At 36.1% G+C, this 25,075-nt stretch overlaps 1 protein-coding gene across 1 annotated transcript in view; it reads left to right on the top strand.

The window, feature by feature from the left end:
• Positions 1 to 2,231: 2,231 nt before the first annotated feature.
• Positions 2,232 to 25,075, top strand: part of LOC139121390 (semaphorin-1A-like) — a 38,648-nt gene continuing 15,804 nt past the window's right edge. Inside the window, exons 1-8 of the mRNA XM_070686220.1 lie at positions 2,232 to 2,387; positions 4,810 to 4,964; positions 7,265 to 7,336; positions 9,057 to 9,185; positions 15,323 to 15,524; positions 21,159 to 21,301; positions 21,657 to 21,786; positions 22,406 to 22,457. Of these exons, the coding sequence (XP_070542321.1) occupies positions 2,276 to 2,387; positions 4,810 to 4,964; positions 7,265 to 7,336; positions 9,057 to 9,185; positions 15,323 to 15,524; positions 21,159 to 21,301; positions 21,657 to 21,786; positions 22,406 to 22,457 (995 nt within the window). The 5' untranslated portion in view covers positions 2,232 to 2,275. The remainder of the gene's footprint in view (positions 2,388 to 4,809; positions 4,965 to 7,264; positions 7,337 to 9,056; positions 9,186 to 15,322; positions 15,525 to 21,158; positions 21,302 to 21,656; positions 21,787 to 22,405; positions 22,458 to 25,075) is intronic.

Genomic DNA, 25,075 nt, shown 5'->3' with positions numbered 1-25,075 from the left:
AAATCAGACCTCTGGCTCTATTGGCTCGCTTAAAATTAGATATGCACATAATTAATGAGGAACAATATGTGGCGTCATAAGGTGTCCGATCATACCAAATATGAAGGGTGTAGCATTAGTGATTACTGAGTTATGGACAAATATGTATATTTGAGGTCAAAGGTCACCAAGGTCACATGACATTTTGTAAAAAAAAATTGTATTGCTAAGTTATCCATATATACCAAAAATCAGACCTCTAGCTCTATTGGCTTGCTCAAAATTAGATATGCACATAATTAATGAGGTACAATATGTGGCATCATAGGGTGTCCCATCATACCATATATGAAAGGTTTAGCACTTGTGGTTACCGAGTTATGGACAAATATGTATATTTGAGGTCAAAGGTCACGTGACATTTTGTCAAAGCGTCTGAGATATGCGTGAACGGATGGACTCACATGGATGGACTAACGGACTGACATGACCCAATCTATGAGCCCCCTGGACTTCATCCGTGGGGACTAAAAACTGTGTCACTGCATCCTTTTTGCAATATGAATACGATGAGAAACTAAATTTTTATTTTTCTTGGCCTTATACATGGGAGTCTATGGACTGCCTTATACATGGGAGTCTATGGACTGCCTTATACATGGGAGCCTATGGACTGCCTTATACATGGGAGTCTATGGACTTCCTTATACCGGTACATGGGAGTCTATGGACTGCCTTATACATGGGAGTCTATGGACTGCCTTAAACATGGGAGTCTATGGACTGCCTTATACATGGGAGTCTATGGAGGTGAAACTAAAAAGTCCTCTAACACGGCCAAATTTGATCGCATTGTGAAACAAATCAACGTGCATCTGTATGAGGTAGAGTACTATCCTTTTACCAAGTTTGAACGAAATCGCTCCAGGCGTCTCTGAGATATCTGCGTGAACGAAAAAAGTCATAAATATGCAAATGAGCAATTAATTAATAAGCTACACCCACCAAAATCTAATCAGATCTAAGTCTCATCATGATAATACCAAATACCAAATTGCATGACATTGGACCTAAGGGTTCTTAAGTTATGAGTGGAACAAAATCTGTCTACGGACGGACGGACAGACGGACGGACGGACGGACGGACAGACGGACACACACACAGACATTGTGGCGACATAGGACACCTTTGGTGCTTCGCACCACGGTGTCCAAAAAATGGTTATATCAGTGTTTGAAATGCCTAATATAACAAACTGAATGCATTTAACAGTAAACTAAATTTTCTGTAACATTTATGAAAATGCCAATATAAATAACTGAATGCCTACAAAGCTATTGTGAACGCCTATCATGATTAACTAAATGCAAATAATGTTGCTTAAAATGCCAAACATAATCAACTAAATGCGAATGATGTTTTTGCAAATGCTTAACATGATTAACTGAATGCGAATAATGCCATTGCAAATGCCTTACATGACCATCTCAATGCTTAATGCCGTAAGAGTAATGCCTAGCATGATTAACTGGATGCGTACAAATGTATTGCAAATGCCTAACATGATTTATTGAATGCCAATAACGTTATTGTAAATGTCAAAATGTTCATCTCAATGCGTAGTGACGTGGGAGTAATGCCTAGCATATTATGAAAATGCGAATCATGTTCTGAAATTGGAAAAGATAATATGCTTAAAATGCATTTATGACAGCTACGGCGTTCCATAAAACTTGATACAGATGTTGATCTCATAGTTTTGTAAATACTGCATCAAACTTATGAAATATGGTACCAGTGATATCTGTTAAGTGATAGGATTGTATGCAAAAATGTTTTACAACATCCTGTTGATTAATTCCTAGTTGACTCATTTTATGAAATTTAGGATGGTTGCCTACATTGGTTTCATGTTTCATCACCATGGAACTCATTCTTGGCCATTAAGCGCCATCTCTATCAAGTATTGTTATCACAAACCTAATTAATGAAGAGGACTCTATCCTCTCTGAGGACATGTAATCAAAGTACCCATTAACAAGTGGGGACTGTGTCATCAACGATGACTTGTTAAATTTATTATACAGTTATATAACAGTAGTAAAGGACATTGGGCATTTTTCAATTAGCTAATTTAGAGTTTGCATACTTAATGAGCTTTCACACTTAGGAGAGTCGTAAACAGATTTATTATAACACCGTGAAAGAAACATGCCAAATAGTTTGGGGAATTTTTACATTTCATGGACTTTCAGGAACAAGACAAAAAGTGAGACTTTTGTTGTTGATATAGTCATGGAAAGGAGAAGATCTTCAGAATACCAGCATTTCACATTTCGGTTCCTCTGTCTGATGGTGTGCCAGCAAACCTTTGGATACAGCAGAGACGCAGATATTCCTTATGAGAGTAGGTATTCTTTCTTTTTTTCAGCCTCAAGTTTTCTGATTTAGAAGTCTCGTTTGTCGAACTGTGGGTAGAAATCACTATTAATTGGCAAGAATCGATAGGTCATATTATCTGTGTAGATTAGTTTTGAAAAGCTCATTGTCCCAAATGCAAGAATTCTATCTGTAATCTGTATGAAACAGTACGTTTCAAAAACATGTTATGAAAATGAAAAGGGAATACCATAAGACAAAATTAGACAAAATTCCTTGTTAGCATTAGAAATCAATCAATCAATTCAACTTTATTCATCCTTAAGGGCAATTCAGATTGGTGGACAACACACAAAAGATCACAATAAAACAACAAAACAAGACTAAAACTGAAAAATAGTAACGACCGTTAAGATACATCATTTAAAACCGCACAGCGGTAGGAATAAAGGAATTCTTGAGAAGGTTTGTCTTGCAAACTGGAAACTTAAAACGTCTTCCCGAAGGAAGCGGTTGGAATTCTAAATTTAAAATATGCTCTGATGAATTTAAAATGGAAAGTGCTTTCCTCAGACACTGTTGCTTGTAAAATGACAAAATGCTCCTTTCTGGTGCGCCAATAATCTTTGAACTTAAAGTGACAATATTTTCTATGGAATTCTTGTGTTTTAAACTTAAATTCTGGAACCAGCAGATAAATGAGGTAGTTATGATGCTTTCGATAAAAGACTTATAAAAGAGAGATAAAATTGTCTTAATCACCGAAAAGGATTCCAATTTCCGTAAAAAATACATTCGTTGTTTCCCCTTCTTTAAAATCGCTTCAGAATTCTTATCCCACCTCAATTTATCGTCAAAAATCGAACCAAGATATGTGTAAATATGAACAATTTCCAACTTACTGATCATGCATAATGCTCTCCATAGGTTAAAGCCAAAAACGATTCCTTGGTTTTGACTACGTTCAGATTAAGGTATGAATTGTCACACCAATTAACAAAGTCGTCTAGGACGGGACCATGTTTTTCATCAGGCCAATTAGAAATGCAAAATCGCATCAGTCATCACCCGCAAGCTTGGGAATTGAAACTGTTAACTCTGTTGATTTCATCAGCTTTTCTGAGCATTATAGCTTGTTACAACATTATGTCCCAATCATGGTACAGCTTTATAACTTGTCAGCTAAAATATTTTTATTGTTTGGTAAACAAAGTTTTATGTTGTTTTTGACAGACTTTGCATGCATACCGAAGATAAATGATCCTTTCAGAAACGTTTTGTAGACACAGAAGTAGATAGCACGAACATAACCAATCTTTCTGGTCTCTGTTTTGGACTAAAATCAACTGTTGTGTTCCTTGTTGTACCCGCAATCCATTGTCTTTTATGAGCTTTTGATTATAAACTAATCCTAATAAAAAAATGGAGTATAGAAGGTGCAAAATTTTGGCATAATGCCAGCTCAGTGACCCTTCAACTGTGTAACGACAACCTTACTACAAACACCTTCTCAGTGGATTAGTTTGATGCAAAGCAAAGGAAAAATTACCATGAACATTAGACACCAAAATCAACATTACTCATAGAATAATATATCCAGTACGTAAAAAAGGGTCATAATAATTGTTAAGGAATTTATTAGGTTTTTATGTTATACAGTCAACTTGAAGGCTTAGCTTGTTCACGATTCAAATACTTATTGCAAAGAGGGACATGAGTGAGATAAACTTGCGTTCACAGTAGTAGCATAAAACGGTTTAATGGGGTTAGCCTATTGATGCCTATCAATGATTTCCTGGCTTCTGGCTTCGTCATCAGAGCTTTGAAGCAAATACATGCTTATTTAACATGAATTTTTAACATTAGTTCCCCATTTACTGTCCCGTGTACACATCCAAAACTTGATTAAATGATGTAACATTTCAAAATTTGTAACCTTGATCATTTAGATAACTTCATCTTCTGCTGACATTTACAAACATCACTTTGTTGAGCCTACTAGACAATAGCTTATGACATAGACGTCTGCATAAGGAAATAAATAAACAAACGATAAACATATAATGTAAACAAAATATTCAGCGTCAACAACTAAGGGAGAGAGAGAGAGAGAGAGAGAGAGAGAGAGAGAGAGAGAGAGAGAGAGAGAGAGAGAGAGAGAGAGAGAGAGAGAGGGGGGGATGAAGCGCCAATAACACGTGACTGGCACGTGACTGGAAAGGTATTTAACAAGAAATTATTTCAAGTTTAATTTAAGCATAGAATTTGCCAGGATCTGTTTCAAAGCAACACTTGGTATATTCCATTAGTAACGCCGTGACAATCTCTTTGGATTAATGAACACATATTGTGCCATAGCTCCTTCTCCAACTCATGTGAAAAACCATTTAAACTTATTTGGAGATGCCGCAAACAAGAAAAATTTGAGAATTTAAATTTTCTGCCCATAGATTCAGGAATAAAAGTATTCTCCGACCCACTTGCCGAATCATACAGTGTGCTGTATGTGGAAAATGAATACCTTTACATTGGAGCTGTACATACGCCGCAAGTCGATGGACCTGGATATGTGTTCAAAGTTCGCACAAGTGACATAAGTGAAAGTGTAAGTAAAGATCAGTCGTTTAAAAGTGCAGCAGTCATAAAGATTCCCTTCGTCAAAGGGCCTCGTAAAGAATATGCTGTTCCTTTTCCTATATATTTCAGTTTTTTTCCTACCGTGTTTATTTTCTAAACTGTCTGTCTCCAAGGCCATAAAGGTTATCAAACATACTTTATTATGCTCATTTATTGGCCTTTAGGTTCCTTTTTAATGACATGACTTTATTACTCTAGACTGAAAGATTCAGTCGTGTGCTGGCGCTCCGGCGCTTTGCGACCTACGACCAGGCCTACGACCGTAGGTCGCAGTGCTCCGGAGCGCCCGCACACGACTGAATCTTTCGGTCTATTATTACTCATGAGGTATTATTTGTTATTCATGAGCCATGTTTATCTGTCTATCGGTCACGTTGCGGGTCAGTCTTCAGACAACTAGCAATAAAGATAGAATCAACCTACTTACCGCCTACGGCCTTTGCTAGACTTCTTCGACATTTGAATGAAAACCTTGCTGGCTCTAAGCCTTACATACCCCAATGAGAAAACAACGAATAGAGTTACAGTCAGCACTGAACAGTCAAGTCCACGTCCGTCGAGTGAGCATATTGTTTAGACTTTTTACAAAAAATTGTTTAATTTTGTTTCTTTGTTCAGCAAGAAAAGTTTTTGGTAAAGTTCGTGCATTTAATTTGTATCAGCAATAGAAGTTTTGTTGAATACATTTTGACTCGTTGAACTTCACCGGTTAAATTACACTGTACTTTGCAGAAAGCTATATGTAATGATTTCTTTTCGACTTGCAAGGAAAGCGCCTCTGATTGTTAGTGTATACCATTTGGTTTTTGGCTCGATTTGGTAACAAATCTGGGTCTCTTGTATAATCTTGAGCTTATGTATGGTATCCCCTAAAGTGATAAGAACAGACCTCTAAGTGACATTGTAAACTCAGTCTTTGACGTTGATCACAAATTGTGTTTATGTAGATCTTGTTGACTTAGACGTACCGACAATGCATCCTAAGTTAGCAAGTTAAAAAGTCAGGCAGATTTCAAACTTTTAGTAATTTTTTTAAATTAATGACTAATCTTTCTTTATAAATCGTCCTGGATCAACGAATCTGTGTACATACAAACACAGTCCCTCGTGGGTGGAGGGACTGTGGTACAATTATTTTAGTTTTGAAATGTGACGACAGCAAACGTAATTTTCTTGATTGCTCGCCTCGCAAATGCTCTACATGGATCATTTTATCACAAATGCAACTTTTTGAAAGTTTCAGCACAACATTTGGAAATTTTCGAAAAACGTCTCAAAAAATCCTGATAACTTTTCAAAAAGTGTTGCTGATTGATTTAGAGGTGAAACGTTAATGTTACCTTTTTCGTCAAATCAAGTGAAGATGGCAAATTTTCGTGGCCCTCGTTTTTGTGACGACTTTGACCCATACGTGTTGCTACTGCTTCCCGTGTTAATCACTGCTCCTTCACAGTCAAATTCTAAGCTTCATGCATAAATATTACGTCGCTGAAAGTTCGATGTAAAGAAATCTCTTGAAGAAATGTTCACTTTGTATTTTAATTTACTACTTCAGATACTGTTGTTATTATTCTGGCATGATCTGGCTTAAGAGGGCGCTATTTACTGTTGAGTGCCTCAGACCCATCGTAAATCGAAGTCTGGTTTAGATGAAGTGTCGCTACATCCAGCAACGTCGCATATGAAAAGAAATACTTTTACCATAATCAGATTATTGTACTGATAAGTCACGATCAAAGAACACCATAATAAATGTACACCTGACTAAAACTTCCATGCCGAACATTTAAGAGCATGAAAATTGATGTGGACTGAAATCTTCTTGTTCTTTTCCCCATGTCGGTATTCTCCAATAACTGATTTGGAGGAACACGTAATTTAAATAAGAATTATCAGCTTCTTATCATGGAATATGACACAGGCGGAAGAAAGGATATACTTTAATGATGAGATGGAAACCCTTTTACCTAATTTTTGAGCTACATTACACAGAAATTAATTCGCAATTTAGGCCTCCTAAAAATCCTGCTGATTCAGAACTTTTTCTCGCCATGGTTTTGACTGAACTACAGCAGCCATATTATCTTGAAATCAAGTATGGCCCTAACTCTATTTTATAGTATCTCTTTCTCAGCCTTTTGTGAAAGTCACCAGAAAACAATACGGCACAACTATTTCATTGCATGTAAGACTTGTAATAATGTGCTGAACTGACGCTGCACTGTCCATTTGTAGTTTACGGGGTTAATTGAGATTTATTTCTTGCAGATTGCAAAAGCAACATTTGCAGTCAAAGATGATACATCTACAGGCGTCATTCATTGCAGACAAATAAGCACGGTAAATACTTCAAATTATTATCCTTCCTTCATACACATTTGAAAATGTTATCACTGGTATTTTCTGATCAAACAAATCTATTTCAACTGTCACCTAAATGCGCTACACATTTTAGTAGCAAGATCTACCAGATGTGAACTGAATGTGCTCACGTGGTATATACAGGTTCATTAAGTGACTAATTACAAAACTTCATTTAATATGCAAATGAGCTATTTATTTACTTGACACTGCTCAATGCGTCATGGGACAATTAGATATTTATCAGATCAACATCAGTAAGACGTTTCATCAAATTTAATGCTGTAATTACGGAGTTATATCAACAATTACAAAACTTCATTAAATATGCAAATGAGCCCTTAATTAACTTGACACTCAATAGTGCTTCATACGACAATTAGACATTTATAAGATCAATATCTGTAGCTGGTTTCACCAAATTTGCTTCCATAATTTCACAGTGATATCACTAATTGCAAAGTTCATTAAATATGCAAATGAACCCTTAGTTAAGTTCATATTGCTAACTGCTTCACAATGCTTCTACCAAATCTGACTTGAATCCGTTAAGGCGTTTTTGATGTATCGTGTAAACAGCTGACAGACAGATAGACAGACAGACAGACATCGCTAAGACATTATCTCACGTATGCAGACACGTGAGCTAAAAAATCTTTGGCAAATTGTCAGTTTGCTGCTCACATTTTCTATTATTACTATTACATTGTAATTCATGATGTGCACTGACTTGCTCTAAAACAGCCATCAACAACCAGCTAATTTTATAAATTATCACCAGAAGTGTTTCTATAGTAAATTTGGAAGATGAGTGAAAGCTGTTTGCAATTGCCCTCCAACTATGATTTGAATGATTTTACTGCTTCTTATCAATTAATCTCACCACTACCCTATAGGAAAACGTTCAGCTGAGTCCCTCCTATATCACAAATTATCCGAACTACCCCGTTTCCTCTCCCCGTAAACTACTTTTAAAATATTTCCATCCTTCCCTTTGCAAATCCTGCAAACCATTGCATCAACTATTGAAACACTCACTGGGCTTTTTCTGCATGCTCATGCAAAAAAAAGGGTCTTGCGCGTTGCCAAACAGATCACTTGGACTTGCTTTTTATGCTAGCAGCTTTGTTGGGTGTCCCGAATCTATTCATAAATATTTACATTTAATTTACCCAAATACTATTTATTTCACGGACAGTATGCTTCCTGATTTCAACTTCCGTTTTATCACAGTCCCTTCAAACCCTTTTGTTGAGCGAATGCTATATAGAGCGAATTGTTCCCAAATCGATTGTATAACCCCCTGCGAAGGGGGTTATTGCTAAGAATTTATATCAGCATTTGTATTTATGAAATTAAAAGTTATCTCCTCCATAGCTTTAGCACGATAAAGTAGAGGAAAGATAATTAAGTATTGCTCGATAGTCATAGAACAGAAATTCAGAATATGCGTTTACAGACTTTTTACGATTTTGTTTTTTTTGTAGTTAAAATATGAAATACGCTTTAAACTTCGTGGTCACTATTCTCAATTTAGTCAGTTTTGCCCCGTGCATGTCAGATACTATAGGTCAATTGTGTCGACTGTATCACTTTCCTTATGGACAAAAGTGCTGGGATAAACTTTGAAGCCCTGACACACTATACTAGTATTTGTCCTTCATGTTTCAAATACAAATGCAGTTTTACATTTTCTTAGATCAACAGAGAAATTGAATGCAGGAATTTCATAAAGGTTATTATTGATGACCCAAACACAAACGAAGAATTACTGGTGTGTGGTACTAACGCTCAATGGTCAAGATGTTACCATGTTCACAAGTCTTCGGTGAGTAGTACTATTCTGAAGAAACATTGGGCATTTGTTAATTATATATTACATTATAAATTTTTCGTTTGTAGATAGTGTCAATGACTACGTTCACAAACACCTCCTGAGGTAGTAGAGGATCGAGGGAGACTTAAAAAATAAAGCACATTCGGGTGACTTTAAAATACTTTGAAACTGAAATTGGAGACCTTAGAAAAATAATGCTAATGGTAAAGGGATCAATATTACACAAAAAGTCACACAAAAATAAAGTTTAACAAACGTTTGCAGTTATGTATTGTACCAGGTATGTAAGGGTGCCGGAAATCGACAAGTGCGGGGCCAAAGTGAGGGCTAGCACAATCAAAGTGCGAGCGAATGTGAGGGCTTGAAGTGAGGGCTCTCACAATCGAAGTGAGAGCGTATTTGAGGGTTGAGACTTGCGAAAATCAGTACTGAATTCACCTTGATCGAATGAAGACTTGTGATCAAAGTCACTTCTAAAAGCGCGATACGATCTCCACTTAAGTGTAAACGGCGCAGCCCTGTGTATGAGCATGCATGGAGCTACAGCATCGATCGAAGCTTCACGATATGAGCGAACGGCTATTAAAGTACATGACGTCCCTGACGGAAAAAAATTGTCAAACACCGTAAAAATATGAATGAGGCATTTTGTAATCTTTACATCGTTGAGTTTCTTTAAGAATATAATGTCTGGCTGATTTTAAAAATCGGCGACTGACTGATCGGGCAGGGATCGCACATTCAAAGTGCTTGTCAAAGTGAAATCGAACGCTATATGTGCGACAGGCAGAAATATTAAAACATCAGTCATCGCCATGATTAGGTTATACACTGTCAGGACTGAAAAACACTTTCTTGTAAAGCTTTTAAACTTGAGACAAGCCCATCGGGCGATTATCGTTATTGAAATTAATGCCATGACAATGACACACGACTGATCACGTCGTTCAAAATCTCAAGTGTCTCTCGACACTCATGAAGGCGCGACTTTGCACAATTTTTAAATAACGGATATTTACAATCTAGTATCGAAGTTTGACATATCGACGATTTCGGGACTATAGAATCGATACTAGGCGATACTAGAATGAACTTCGGTTGTCCCATGGGAAGCCGCGTCTGTGTAACCGCCGATATTCACCGGCGTTTTGGGGGACTGTAATATCGATACTACATGATACCAGAATAAATTGCTTGGTGCCATGGCACGCCCGGTCTGTTAAATCGACGATATTTACCCGATATTTATCGGCGATTCTAATATCGATATTAGACGATACTTGAATGACTTGCCCTGTGCCTCGGCACGCCGGATCTGTGAAATCTCCGATATTTACCCTATATTTTTCGGCGATTTGGGGACTCTAATATTGTCGGGAATGGAAATCCGACAGAAATAATGCAAAACAGATAGTATATTTTCTGTTTATTATCCAGGGTTCTGTACACATACTAATGATGATTTCACAGCGTCAGTTTATCTATTAGTTAGTTTATTTGTTAGTTAAATGAAGCCATAACATGCAAATCTGACCTTTCCGTTGTTTTTTATTTTATGTTAACTTTGACATTTAACTTTGGTCATAGACCCTCGAGAAAAACTGTGATCTTCATCCTTACCAGAACATTCACCATGACTGCAAAAAACCCTCAAAATTCTCTGTACTTACTGGGAACGTGCCATGCAAGAGCAAAGTGTACATATTCAGAACGTCAGTTTGATCGTTAATGAGATTCAGTGTTAAGTACGAAGTATTGTTGTCGGGGACCGCTTGGCAAATAAACTTAAAATATCGGCTGACTCGCAGCGTGTTTGCAAGGTTATATCTGATTGGTCGATTGTCACTATTCACAGCAACTTAGGGAGTTTATTTGTATTATTTCATTATAACGGTACGATTCTGCCAACCAATTGGATAACAGCTTCGAAATCGCTGCGAGTCGGCCCTAAAATATTCCAAGATAGATCGCACAAAAAAAAAAACACAGCAGTTGCCTGTCCGTTTATCTCGAGGGTCTATGCTTTGGTGTATATATAGAAGTAGAACCACGGAATAAAATGTGTGTTGTAGCAGAATTACAGAACACATCGTGTCTGCTTGTCTGTCCATCAGTCACACCAAGACGAATTTCCCTTCGCCACAAATATCGATACTAAACGATACTAGAATGACTTGCCCTGTGCCTTACAGTTCTGGCCAAACCCGACTTCCAAGGACTGACTCTAGCTTCGATACTAGACGATACTAGATTCTGTCAAATTGCAAGTAAATATCCGATATATATCGGAGATTTCACCACCTTACAGTTCTGGCCAAACCCGACTTCCAAGGACTGACTCTAGCTTCGATACTAGACGATACTAGATTCAGTCAAATCGCGGGTAAATATCTGATATATATCGGAGATTTCACCACCTTACAGTTCTGGCCAAACCCGACTTCCAAGGACTGACTCTAGCTTCGATACTAGACGATACTAGATTCTGTCAAATCGCGGGTAAATATCCGATATATATCGGAGATTTCACCACCTTACAGTTCTCGTCAAACCCGACTTTAAAGGACTGACTCGAATGTAAAGAATGTGAAAGAGGCTCCCCACCTAACTATCCAAAATGTTTTTGTGTCGAGTTTGTGTTTGATTCGTTTCGAAAATGTGTTCCTACATTCTTATCCGATTGTTTGTGTTATTGAAATGTTTGTTTCGCTTCGGATATTTGTAGGGAAGTTTAGATTGGTGTGTACGGTAACGTTTTGTTTGTGTGGGGAAAGCTTATGGCGAGACGCAGCCGGGCCTATGGTGTTACAAAGTTGATAGAGTGGCCCTTTGACGCTTGCGTTTCAAAACACGAGTGATGTGGTTTCTCATCAGTCGCTGGCTTAGGGGGCAAACACTGCAAACCTAACTACAACTAATTAACAGATAACTAACCTATGGACTAAAGTCCCCAAGACCCAAGATACCTGTAGACATAGGGTGTATTAAGAAGTAGGTAGGTTTTTGGCAAAAATACTGATTGCCTCAATGCGGAGGGGAAGGGAAGGGTGTAAATAGTTTCTAAAAGAATCACATTTACGCTGACCTATGTCTCTTGTCCGGTCAGCCTGATGCTCCCCGAAATGGGAGAATGTAGCGTTACGACCTGTGCAAGGGGACGATGAGCAGCGTGCAGCACATCGCATGCTCTTCTCGGAAAGAAGGTTGCTGGTGTCCATGGTTACCATACCGTTCTGTCGTACAATGTCCAGTCTAGACCGATAATATACTGTCTAGCTGCATAGCTAGTAGCGTCAGGGTTCAGGTGTCCGAATTTAACGTGTTCATCGGGTCGATGGCATATTCAAGCCAAATACCGTGATGTAATATTTTTAGACTCATACTCTCGCCATTGCTGCATTGGTAAGGTTGAAAAAATACGCGGAGTCTTTGAGGTCGGCAGTATTGCTCTGTCTTATTTATTGTTGACAGTACAACCGGCTTAATTTTGAAAGTCAGAAAATTGTCAACGGTGAGTTTTAGTTACACGTTCAGTATTTTACGCGTGCGCCCCTTCGGAAGCAAAAACTGCCGACTTTTATACAAGGTGATAACTTGCTCAAGACCATGACAAGTCTCTAGTTATGACGTTGGCCAATTTCAAGACTAAACTGAAATGATCATTTCCACCTAACACAAATTAGAATGACGGTACGCTGAGAGACCACACCCGATATTGACGAGAGAGAGAGAGAGAGAGAGAGAGAGAGAGAGAGAGAGAGAGAGAGAGAGAGAGAGAGAGAGAGAGAGATTGTGAAAGTTACGTATTTTACTGGGAAATAGTAGCCACTGCGTTCAGTTGAAATATGTTTCAACACCACCTTTCTTACGATCGACTAAGTCATTAAGTTGTTATAAACGTAAATGCACAAAATTTCTTTGGCATCTTACATGCCTGTCACAGAGTTAATGTTTATTTCAAGGCTGATACACGATGCATGCATACACCGTCCCTCCACCCACGGGAGGGACGGTGATGCATATTCGTTTCACAGCAAGTGATTCGGTCGCGATGTGTTGCTCGCCGATAGATTGCTTGTTCTAATCATCCAGTCGTTGGCTTAAAAGTTTCAGAGCCAGAGACGGCACAATCATTTCCGCTACAGACAAACAACGTATGAATGTGATGCAAGGTCGCAGAGCTTTCCGATTATATAGTATGAAACAAAGGAGACAGTCAAATTTCTATCTAATGACTGGTCAATCGCTGACTACACAGAGATTATAGCTATGATTTCTGTGACAATATAATTGACCATGAGATTGATTCAGTGAACAATATTCAAGGGCTCGTTGACCAAAATGGCATACTTTATTGAGGTAGAATATCCATCATTGTTAACAAAATGTAAAGGTTACAAGCATTCATGACCCCTGATATTCTGATGCAATTGATCTTTTGAAATGATTATCAAACTTTGTGTACAGAGAAAATAAAAGCATACTGTAAGTACAAACGTAAAAAAGAACTTGTCATTTGCTGTTGTCTGATTTCTCAGAGTTTTAGTAGCTATTGAATCTTTTTTATCCTCAAAAAATCAATCATAGAGAACCAGACAAGTCTCCAAAAATACATTTTCCCATGATCTTACTTTATCTGGTGAACAAGCCACTCTAAAATTTCAATTTCTCAAAAAGTTTCCTCTTTCTTCGAAAATTCTCCGGCAAAAACTCCGCATACGACGCCATGTCGGATAAACAGTATCAGAGTTCACGTGCCCAGGTCGTGAACTGGTTTGACTGAAGTCACATTTATCAGTCGCGCTATAGTCGTACAATGGTACCAGAAGAAGTATCGCTCGCTTGAGTTGCATGTATTAATAATAAAAGGATATCTGTGATATTTGAAATGCAATGACTAAAAAACACGAAAAGGTTAACGAAAAAGACGGAAGTGATGTAATGGGTCATGATCTGTACGCAGGTCATTGTGTACTCGTTCCGCGCTCACAGCCGTTCAACTGTTCACAGAGCTATGCCGCGCCGCGACTGTGTGGAGATAGTAAGTTTTCATTCAACGTTGAAAACGACTTTGACTCTCGTTTTTCATATGCCTGAGCCCGAATTTGATCGGTTTAAGGCGCCCCTCACTTAAACCCTCACATTTGCTCGCACTTCGATTGTGAGAGCCCCGGGGAGAGCCCTCACTTCAAGCCCTGACATTCGCTCGCACTTTGATTGTGCTAGCCCTCACTTTGGCCCCGCACTTGTCGATTTCTGGCACCCTTACACATATATTTGGAAAACATCATAGACAGTTATTATGCAGACGAGGAAGTCTCCCACGTTTTATTTTTTCCTAGAGATCTCAAATGTTCTAAACATCCAACTGTGTGGAAAGAGATGAATGAAAATATACCTCAACTTTCAACCGATGCATTTAAGAAAATATCATATTTGATTATTACTAAATATGCATTTAAAAGTTTATAATTCTTTGTGAATTGTACAGGTCTGATAAAGCAGTGTCTAATAAGAAAATCAGGCAACAATTTCACTTTGTGCTCTCTTGTTTTTTGAATTCGATGGGCAGAAGTCTATGCGCTGATGTTATAAGAAATAACTGATTTTTGTTCAAGTGATTTTGTTCCTCAAAATTGGAGTCACAATGTCTCTTTTTGAATGGTTTTATATAAATGTCCTAAAATGTGTAAAGCTGTGTATGTATGTATGTATGTATGTATGTATGTATGTATGTATGTATGTATGTATGTATGTATGTATGTATGTATGTATGTATGTATGTATGTATGTATGTATGTATGTATGTATGTATAGGTATGCAACCTCTATCGAATATAATATACCACTAATGATATAATATAATATAATATACTACTAATGATAAAATATAATATAATATAATATAATATAATATAATATAATATAATATAATATAATATAATATAATATAATATAATATAATATAATAATGCACAGGTCAAAGGTCTGACCCAAGAGCTTGAAAGGCAGTGATATTGAAATAAAATTTTGACAATATTAGAAAGTTCCACATGCAAATCCCCTCTTTGATAAGTGCAAAAATAAACATTAATCTTTTGAACTGTTCCTCTTTTCGTTACTTGAAGCTTCTTCAAGATGGTGCAGATTTTTCAGGTTCTTCCAAGTGCCCGAATAAACAAAGTGAAACAGTGACAGCTAGTTTTGGACAAGACAATAAACTGTACACAGCTTTAATACGGGATCAAAGTAAACCAGCCATTATCAGAAGTCAAAACTCCTTGAGCAGCACAGAATTGCAGACAGAGGATGACCCTAAGTGGCTTAAAGGTAAGACTGCAAGTACATTGATTTTGTATTATAACAGTCACTCTTAAGGTAACATGACACTACAAATCCTTCAAATTGTCAAATCTGTTTTAAAACGGTAGAGAAATTACCTCTTCTAGACATGAATTTAGTTTCCTTCAGTCGAATGTTTCACAGTGGTAACATTTGAATTGTCCTATCGGTGATATATATATATATATATATATATATATATATATATATATATATATATATATATATATATATATATATATATATATATATTACCGCATACATAGGCCCGGTTATCCTAATAATATGACGCCAAACTATAGTTATACGGTTTACAGGATTTCCGTATAACCCTACTTCTGCATGACGTAAGAAGTAAGGGTATACGGTCGGCACTTTTTTCTACTGAAGCTGTTTCTAAGTATTCTCGCACAGATGAAAATTGAGTGGGCATAAAGGAATTTACTAAAAATGCAGTTAAGGTAATATATAGCGAAAATGTCAAAGCTTTTGATAGCGATGATTGTGAAAGTTTGTCTTTTTTTTTAACTTAGAAAACGAGAGCGTTAACTGTCGTCTGCTCCCTACGTTTGCTACTACACCACTGTGCTAGCTCGTTACAAGCCGTAAACCGCTGAGTCATCGCTCAAAATCGACAAATTTATCACCGAACAAGAATCCAATACATATTATATATATATATATATATATATATATATATATATATATATATATATATATATATATATATATATATATATATATATATATAAAAAATAATATAATGTATCAAAATCAACACATCATCCTCTCGGGTGAGGGGTTAAATTCTTAGCATCGGCAAAGTGTTGTATCGCTGTTGAACTTCTGCGGTTGGCTATCTTAAGCGAGAATGTTTACTGTAGCTACGTACGACAAACGCGGTCTTCAGTAGCTTGCGCTACTTCGTCGACAGCTCGATTGGAGCCGCGGCCACAATGAAGTGTTTTCATAAGACACAAGTAAAAGCGAGATCGAATGTTACATGCCAAATGTTAAAAGTTTCTTGTAGCGCTTCGTTTACTGTTAATGTTTATGATTTAGTTTCATTCATAATTACGACGAACGGTGATACACTTTTCCCCTAAATTTCGCAGCGTTCAAACAGCGTTCAAGGCGCTGTGAATAATAATAACAATAATAAAATAATAATAATAATAATAATAATAATAATAATAATAATAATAATAATTAATATAAGTATTATATAGAAATAATAACGCGAATAATAATAGGTTCAGTTTCCGTGAAAATTTCACCATAAGGGTATTTTGGGTCGAAAAGACCAAATATGATATCGATTTCACTGCCCCATGTTTCCATGGTAACCATTTTAGGGGTTGAAAATTTCAGTTTTTCTAATATCCCATGAAAAGTTACTTTGATTTTATATGAAAATTATCTAGTGGGGGAGTTCGGGTCAGCGAACACAAAAACCAGAACTATTTTAATGTTCCGAGTTGCCATGGTAACTATTTTGGGATTGAAAATGTTACTTTTTCCATAATTCCTATTAAAGAACAATTGATTGATGTAAAAATTGATCATAAGGGTTTTTCTGGTTAGCACACCAAAAAAAATCACACTCATTTTAATGTGAGATGTTTCCATGGCAACCATTCAGGAGTAAAAATTACCAGTTTTTAAAGATTTCACCTAAAATCCAGTAATCAACAGAATGTGTAATATCAAAGTGATATTTTGGGTTAGAAAGACCAAATATCCAGTGTAAAAATTCAGTAATCAACAGAAATATTATACCAAAGGGTTATTTTGGGTTAGAAAGACAAAATATGATATCAATTTTTACTGCCCTGTGTTTCCATAGTAACCTATTTGCATTTTAAAATTTCAATTTTTTTTTCCAAATTCCATTAAAAGTAATCCCAGTTACTATGCAAATGCTCTCCTTAGATTTTATCACAGCATGAACTCCATGTTCATTTTGTTTTATGTTGCCTTGGTAACCATTTTGGAACCACAGGTTTTTTTTAAAACCATAGACCCTCGAGCGGATCTATGCTAAGACATAATTCACTGTTTTTTATTTATTTAATGGATTTCTAAGTAACAGCTAAGAAATTTGTTCTATAATGATAATAATTGTAATTTCTTTGCCTTCATTCTAGGATGAATAGTAAACATAATGTATATTGGGGCCATTCTGGTCAAAATTATATTTTCCATTAATCTTAGTGTGTTAGAATTAATTTTATATAGACCAGTAATAATTTTTGAAGTAATTTTTATTTTGTTTAATGCAGTCATCCCAAATAGGCTAAGTGTTATATAGTACAGTACTAACTCATTATGCATCGAATTATGTTTATGCCTTCAAATTAATTTTATGTGCTTAAAATTAATTCTACTAGTATCTCAATTAATTTTATGAACCCAATTCCCCTTATCACCCAGTGTACCATTATTTATCACAGGCAGTTACAGTAGCGCACAGTTTTTTTTATTTAAAACATAATTCACTGGTGCTTATTTATTTTATATATTATAATGAACAACGTATTAATATTCATGTTATAATAATTTATTTTGATTTCTTTGCCTCATTCCAGGAAGAATAATGAAGACAAATTATTTCTGATTTTTAACTAAAGTAAAATTATGACCATGTAGTGGCGCATCATTTTTTGTGTGACCTGGCCTGGCCATAAACTTTATGATTAGCTAGATCTCCCTTTCCATGGTAGCAACGGCTAAATTTGAACATGGTGCCTGTATACCTTTAAACATTTTTTAAAACCCAGCAGGCCAAGACAAGGGGGAAATATTACAAGTTAAATGTTTCATGTTTAATACTGCCCAGGGCTCGAAATTAACTTTTTTCCCTGGTAGTCCACTTGGGCTACCATTTTCTGAAGTTGGTAGCCCAGTGACAGTGGATTGTAGCCCATGCATATTTTAGATCAGGGGTATTTTTTTCGTTAACCAGACAAAAAAAAGGCTATTTTTCAAGATTCTGCCTATGAAGTGAATTTTCTAGTCTTTTGATGTGTATACTTGCACACCTTTAATACCCAAGGAAACAGGTATAATGGACGACAGTGGGACTCCAAAGTTTTGTGACCCATTAACAACCCGTTCAACCCTCAGAGTTGTATGCAAATTTTAAAAGTCGCCATGACAACCTGACAACAACATGGCCTTTTCAGCACTAAGACATAGTGTAGCAGGGCTACAAATAGGCCATGGCCCTTCTGTCAGGAGGAGGCATAATTTCTGTGTCATTGTGATTGATACATTATTATCAAAATGCTATGAGAATGCGTTTTTATTGGCCATCGTTTCCTGTGTCTGTCATTCAAGTATGCCAGTTCAGATATTGAAACTTTGTTGCAAAGTTCCACTGCACGGCCGGTTGTCTTCGTAATTTCCAGAACAAAGTCATATTATGGCAAAATTGTGTGCCCAGCCTGGTTTGACTGCATTTATCTAGCTCGTCCCAAAGTGACGGACGCATCTTTCAACCTTTCAGCTTGGTGAAAAACGCATTTATTGATTCGCCAAAGGCCTGTGGATTCGCATATTTTTGCACAAGTGCTACATGGACATAGGAAAAAGTTCGACTCACCCTAGCCCTCTCGATTGTTGAATAAAACCACGGTCCATGAGTTCTCGAAAACTGTAGTGTAGCATTCCAAAGTCTTTCACCCTGTTTTTTTCAAAGTTTGGAGAAGGGCGGCATTTCCATCTGAATAATTGAACGACGTGAAACGCAAAATTCTATCGCATATCTTCCGGCAATATGTACAGTACCGTCAGTAGAAATACTGTATACGCTGCAGTGCTGAGTTACGTAAGCTTATAAGCTTATACTCCACAAAATGGCTACAGGCGGCGTGAACTTTCTGAAAGGATTTCCTAAACGTCCTTCTTGGTACCTTAGACACTCACATGTGATATCCTGAAAAGTATTCTCTGCAGTAATTCCAGTTTCTGTCAACATTCCAACAACACGATAGCGCGAGATCGGAGACGTTCTAATGTCACGCCACGCACTCCCAATAGCGCATGCTCTGGGATTCGCGTCGCGTCTCTGAAGGGCGCGCGCGTGTTCCGACAGAAAAGAACGCGAATCGCAGGGTCTCTGCCAGATTACACTGCCAGGGCGAAACATGCGAAATGCAGAAAAATGTTTATTCTGCAATGCCAATGTGACGCTTACGAAGTAAGTCTGAATAAGTTTTAAATTATACAACAGAATGAATCCATTGTACATTGGTACATTGATACGTTTATGAAAGAATTAGTACAGAATACGTTATGTTAGAGTTGGGGTGGGGGTGGGGAATATTCGTTCGGTGGTCGCAGCATAGCACTGCAGAGAGAGAGAGAGAGAGAGAGAGAGAGAGAGGAGAGAGAGAGAGAGAGGAGAGAGAGAGAGAGAGAGAGAGAGAGAGAGAGAGATTGTTAATTTATATCTGAAATCTTTTTCATAGTCGTGACTTTTGATGGAAGAAAACTAAAAACAAAATTAAATTGAACCGATTGAACGTGTATCCGTAAAGTTCGCACAAAAGTTAAAAGTCTAGGCCTGCTGGTATCGCGTAAACTGCTTAGTGTCACTTTTCCGACAAGCATTTAATTACCCCTTGGCTTAATGATATCCCCCTCTCTCCGTACAGTATAATGCATAATTCTGCGCTGCACGTAAAACAATTGGAAGTCACCCCATTGACAAAATTAAAATATACAACACTTCTTTTTCAGAATTCCTACACAGCTTCAATGAACTGTTATTAGATTTCTATATAATACTTATAGCCCCTAAACTTGTAATAATAATAATAATAATAATAATAATAATAATAATAATAATATTAATTTATTTCTATAGAATCCAGCTCCAGTCCTCGCCAGTTTCGAGCAAATTAATTTTCGTCCCTACAGTGTGGCTGCATAAGTGATCAACAAGAACGATGTGATATACTTCAATGGTGGTTTTATTCGTATATTATGACCGAAGTCAGGATTTGACACGATATTTAGATAGCAGTAAAAATGACGACTGCAGCATTGCGCGGTGTGTTCGTTCGTACAGTATAAACAACGTATAAGCACAGCTATGAACAGCAAGACAAGCTCGACCTAGGCTTTAGACACGATAAATGAAACCATCGCGAAAATGAATTAATGGTCATGACCATTAATTCATTTTCGCGATGGTTTCATTTATTGTGTGTAAAACCGGGGTCGAATATATGCATGGTCACCCATTCATTCGATATCTTTCAACATGTCAAACAATATAAGTATCTCGTATCAAACAAAATTCATGAAAAAATGGCCGACTTTGTCCCTTTAATAAAATAGTACAATTTGCAAAAAACATGGTACAATTTGATATAAACGTATGCAAAGTATTGTGACCACAGATAGTAGGAGAGCTGGGTCATGGAGGAATGCTCTCAGTAGATTGTATAATTTATGCTTCAGGAAAAATAACAGCAGACACAAACGCTGATAGGTAAAATCGGTCTAAAATTATATAGTTATATCTGTGCACATGTGATGAGGTAAATGCGGCAAGAATTTCGTTCACTCAAATCGATGGAATAATGACATGCAATGTGCTAATTAATTATGCAGAAGCTGAATTCATCTCTTCACACTCTGTAAATAGAGATGATGGAACAGACGAGGTCCTGTTTTTCTTCAGGGAAACTGCCAATGAGAATGAAAATCAGTATCCCCAAGAATTAACTTACTCCAGGGTTGCGAAAGTTTGTGAGGTGAGACTGCAATAATGCAGCACACTTATCTTTTCATTTGGCATGTATTCAAAGAGCTTGGAAACAAAGCTGGTTTTCGATAAGTTTACAACCTATATCTTAAAATGGTAGAAGCTTTGCTTTTGTCGATCAGAATGTTGTTTTATCATAACTCTAACAGCAAAGATAATAAAAATATAAATATAGAGCCAGCCAACTGGTCTGAAGATGCACAAGAGAGTCATTATGATCTGACAGATTTTGACTCTTTTTACTGTACATTTATTCATACTTTACAACTAACGTTATTGTGATTACAAATGAAGTATTTGAACAGTTCACTGCAATGCTTTAACAATTCTTTGGTTCATGAAAGGTTGACAAGGGTGGAAATACAAATGTACTGAGTGACAGATGGTCCAGCTATCTGAAAGCACGACTGGATTGCTCTTTCACAAGTACTGACGAACACTCTAATTTCTATGAACAATTCTATGATGTGTTAGGTAAGCAGGACTAAGATTTAAAGCTTCTTTGCCAGCTGTCTCTCTGTTTTGTTTGCAGGTGTTTTTGTATACTAGTTTAAGTAAGACTCTGATTTCATAGCTTGCTGTTCTATTCAAAGACGAGAAGGCTTTGACTAAATTTATTTAAAATGTAAAAACAAAACAGACAACATGAATAACTATTGTGATTTTTATCATGTGACCTACCTTAAGGGAAACCAACATCTAGACGGTAAGCACGCTTAATCCAATCTATTGACAAGCCTTTATCAGCCATTTTTCTACTACAGAGGTTTAAAAAAGGAAGCAAGCCGATTTCTATTGCACAAAACGTTATCAATACACTATCAATACACTATCAATACACTATTAATAGTCGCAATGTTTCTACTATATGAGGCAAAGCATATTTCATTATTTTCAACTCATTTGCAAAAGTAGATATACTCAATATAATTAACGTTTGTTTGACCTGTCTTGCCTTCTACTATTTGTTTCAATAAGCTTTAGAGACTACAAAACTAACCTGAAATGGATATACAAAACAGCATCAATGAAAACATCATCAAAAGCTAGAGCTCCTGGCCCATTCAATGTCTTTAAATTTCTACTTCTACAGAGGATACCATGGTTGTCGGTGATATTGTGTATGCCGTGTTTTCGGCAAACAGGTGAGTGTTATATATATATATATATATATATATATATATATATATATATATATATATATATATATATATATATATATATATATATATATAAATAAAAGCTGTACATTAAAAAAAAACATTGCTTTACAAAACTTTAAACTGTTGAATTGTTTGACAAAGTTGATCAATGGAAAATGATATGCGATTTTGTGATAAACGTACTCAACTTGCAGTCCGACGCCAAAGGTTGGAATCTGACGTGCGGATATGCAGGTGAATGGCTATTTATACCTCCGGGAAATGGACTGAGAGGGCGCTGTGGGAACTTATTTGAATATCGGGCTGATGTGTAAGCCAACAGGTGAAAGAGTATTGAGTTTCTTGATCCATAGCGACTAGATTTGTTTCCGTAGCTTATCATCTGACTGATATATTTGCACTATCGCGGAAATTATGTCGTTGATGTCATGCTGATCAGAGTTGAAATGATGATCTATGTATTCAGAAATACCTTGTGTTGGATGGTTAATAGTGGAAATAATTGGTCTAAATGGGATGCCCTCCTTGTGTATTTTGGCAACATGTAAAATGTGCCTGGTTTGGGGTTGTTGCAAATGAGATCATACCGAGTTGACTTGGAAATATTATATATTTCATGCATCCATATATATATATATATATATATATATATATATATATATATATATATATATATATATATATATATATATATATATATATATATATATATATAAGTATTTTCTACTTTTAGGTTATAACTCGGTCAAAGCGTTCTGATCATATAACATCTTTTCTGCAGGAATAACATTGGCTACCTGTACACCAGCGTATCATTTACAAGATTTTAATTATTACTTTTAAATGTTTATGTGGTTTATATGGTCCACAATATCTGAGAGATTTAATAAGTTTTATGTACCTAGGCGCGAACTTCGTACTGTAAACGATTTTAAACTCAATACATTCATGACCAAGACAAAAAGTATGGTGATAGGGCGTTCTGTTCTGCTGCCCCATTTTTATGGAACGAGCTTCCAGTGAATATTCGTTCTTGTAATAATCTTTAATAATAATAATAATAAGTTTATTCAGATACTATAGGCCACCGGCCTCAAAGTATTCCATATCAGGTATCAAACAAATGTACAGGACGCTCTCTCAGGAATTGGCGAGAGAGAAAAAAAGAAAGTAACAATAGCTATACAAAAGCAGGTGTTATTACATCGTTGCTGGTGTCTCAGAACGCTTCTTCATACCGAAGAAGACAAATTTCGCTAGATTGCGTAAAACAGTTGTACTCTGAGTCTGCATGAGCAAACTAAATTTTGGTTTGACGGATTTAAGTAGAAATATTTTGGAATGTATTTTGTTCTTAAATCTTGATAAAGAGGACAAATTATACAGAAGTGGAATTCATCTTCAATTGATTTTAAAATACAGTAAGCACAGGTTCTTTCTGCACGTTCGTTACGTAATTTCCTATCTGCCTCAATGCGTAAGGAATGCATAGATACTCGAAAGCGACCTAAGGCCTCTCTGTACCGGTCATTTTCAATACAATATATATATATATATATATATATATATATATATATATATATATATATATATATATATATATATATATATATATATATATATATATATGTGTGTGTGTGTGTGTGTGTGTGTGTGTGTGTGTGTCTGAGATTTGTAAGATGCATGATGCCCCAATAGCTGCTTATTTTTGCATTATTTTCATGATCTGATTTTCCAACTAAAGTTGGTTACTATATATATATATATATATATATATATATATATATATATATATATATATATATATATATATATATATATATATATATATATATATATATATATATATATATATATTTGCATAGTAGAGATACTACGTATGGCTGGGCTGTTTGTCTTCAAAGTGCAAACTTTCATGTTAATAGGTAACTCAAATACTACTTGCATAAACTTAAAATATGAAGATTTTTTACTGCTGAGATTTGACCATTTCTTCAATAGGTGGTGACCGCTTTTCTTCCCATTCCAACGCAAAATCTTCCTTTCTGAACTTCCTGACCCATAGTTTATGTTCATGTGATATCCCTACCCAGAAGTCTGCGTAAAGTTGTCATATTTATGGTAATTGAGTTAGATTTTGTAAGTGCATATGGTGAACGAAGGATTTCAAGAGCCTGTCTTGGTATTTCTAACATATTTTAAAAGAGTGGCTCATTTTGTTTTCGGATATTTTAAAGAGTGATTTTATACAAAATGCTTACGCACATACTACAGTCATCATGTTATGTCAATGCTTTTTGAGATATTGCTGTCTTTGATAACTACAATTTTGATGCGTACATGGTATCTAAACCATCATTATTTTCAAATATTTGGGTCGTTATATCTAGCAGTGTGGCCATTTGATTGACCATTTTGTCCTCGGATATTTTAAAGAGTGATTTTATACAAAATGCTTACGCACATACTACAGTCATCATGTTATGTCAATGCTTTTTGAGATATTGCTGTCTTTGATAACTACAATTTTGATGCGTACATGGTATCTAAACCATCATTATTTTCAAATATTTGGGTCGTTATATCTATCAGTGTGACCA

Source organism: Ptychodera flava, chromosome 21 (genome assembly GCF_041260155.1).
Source record: "Ptychodera flava strain L36383 chromosome 21, AS_Pfla_20210202, whole genome shotgun sequence".
Lineage (NCBI taxonomy): Eukaryota > Metazoa > Hemichordata > Enteropneusta > Ptychoderidae > Ptychodera > Ptychodera flava.
Note: the sequence above shows the minus strand (reverse complement) of the source record. Positions and strands in the feature narration are given on the sequence as shown.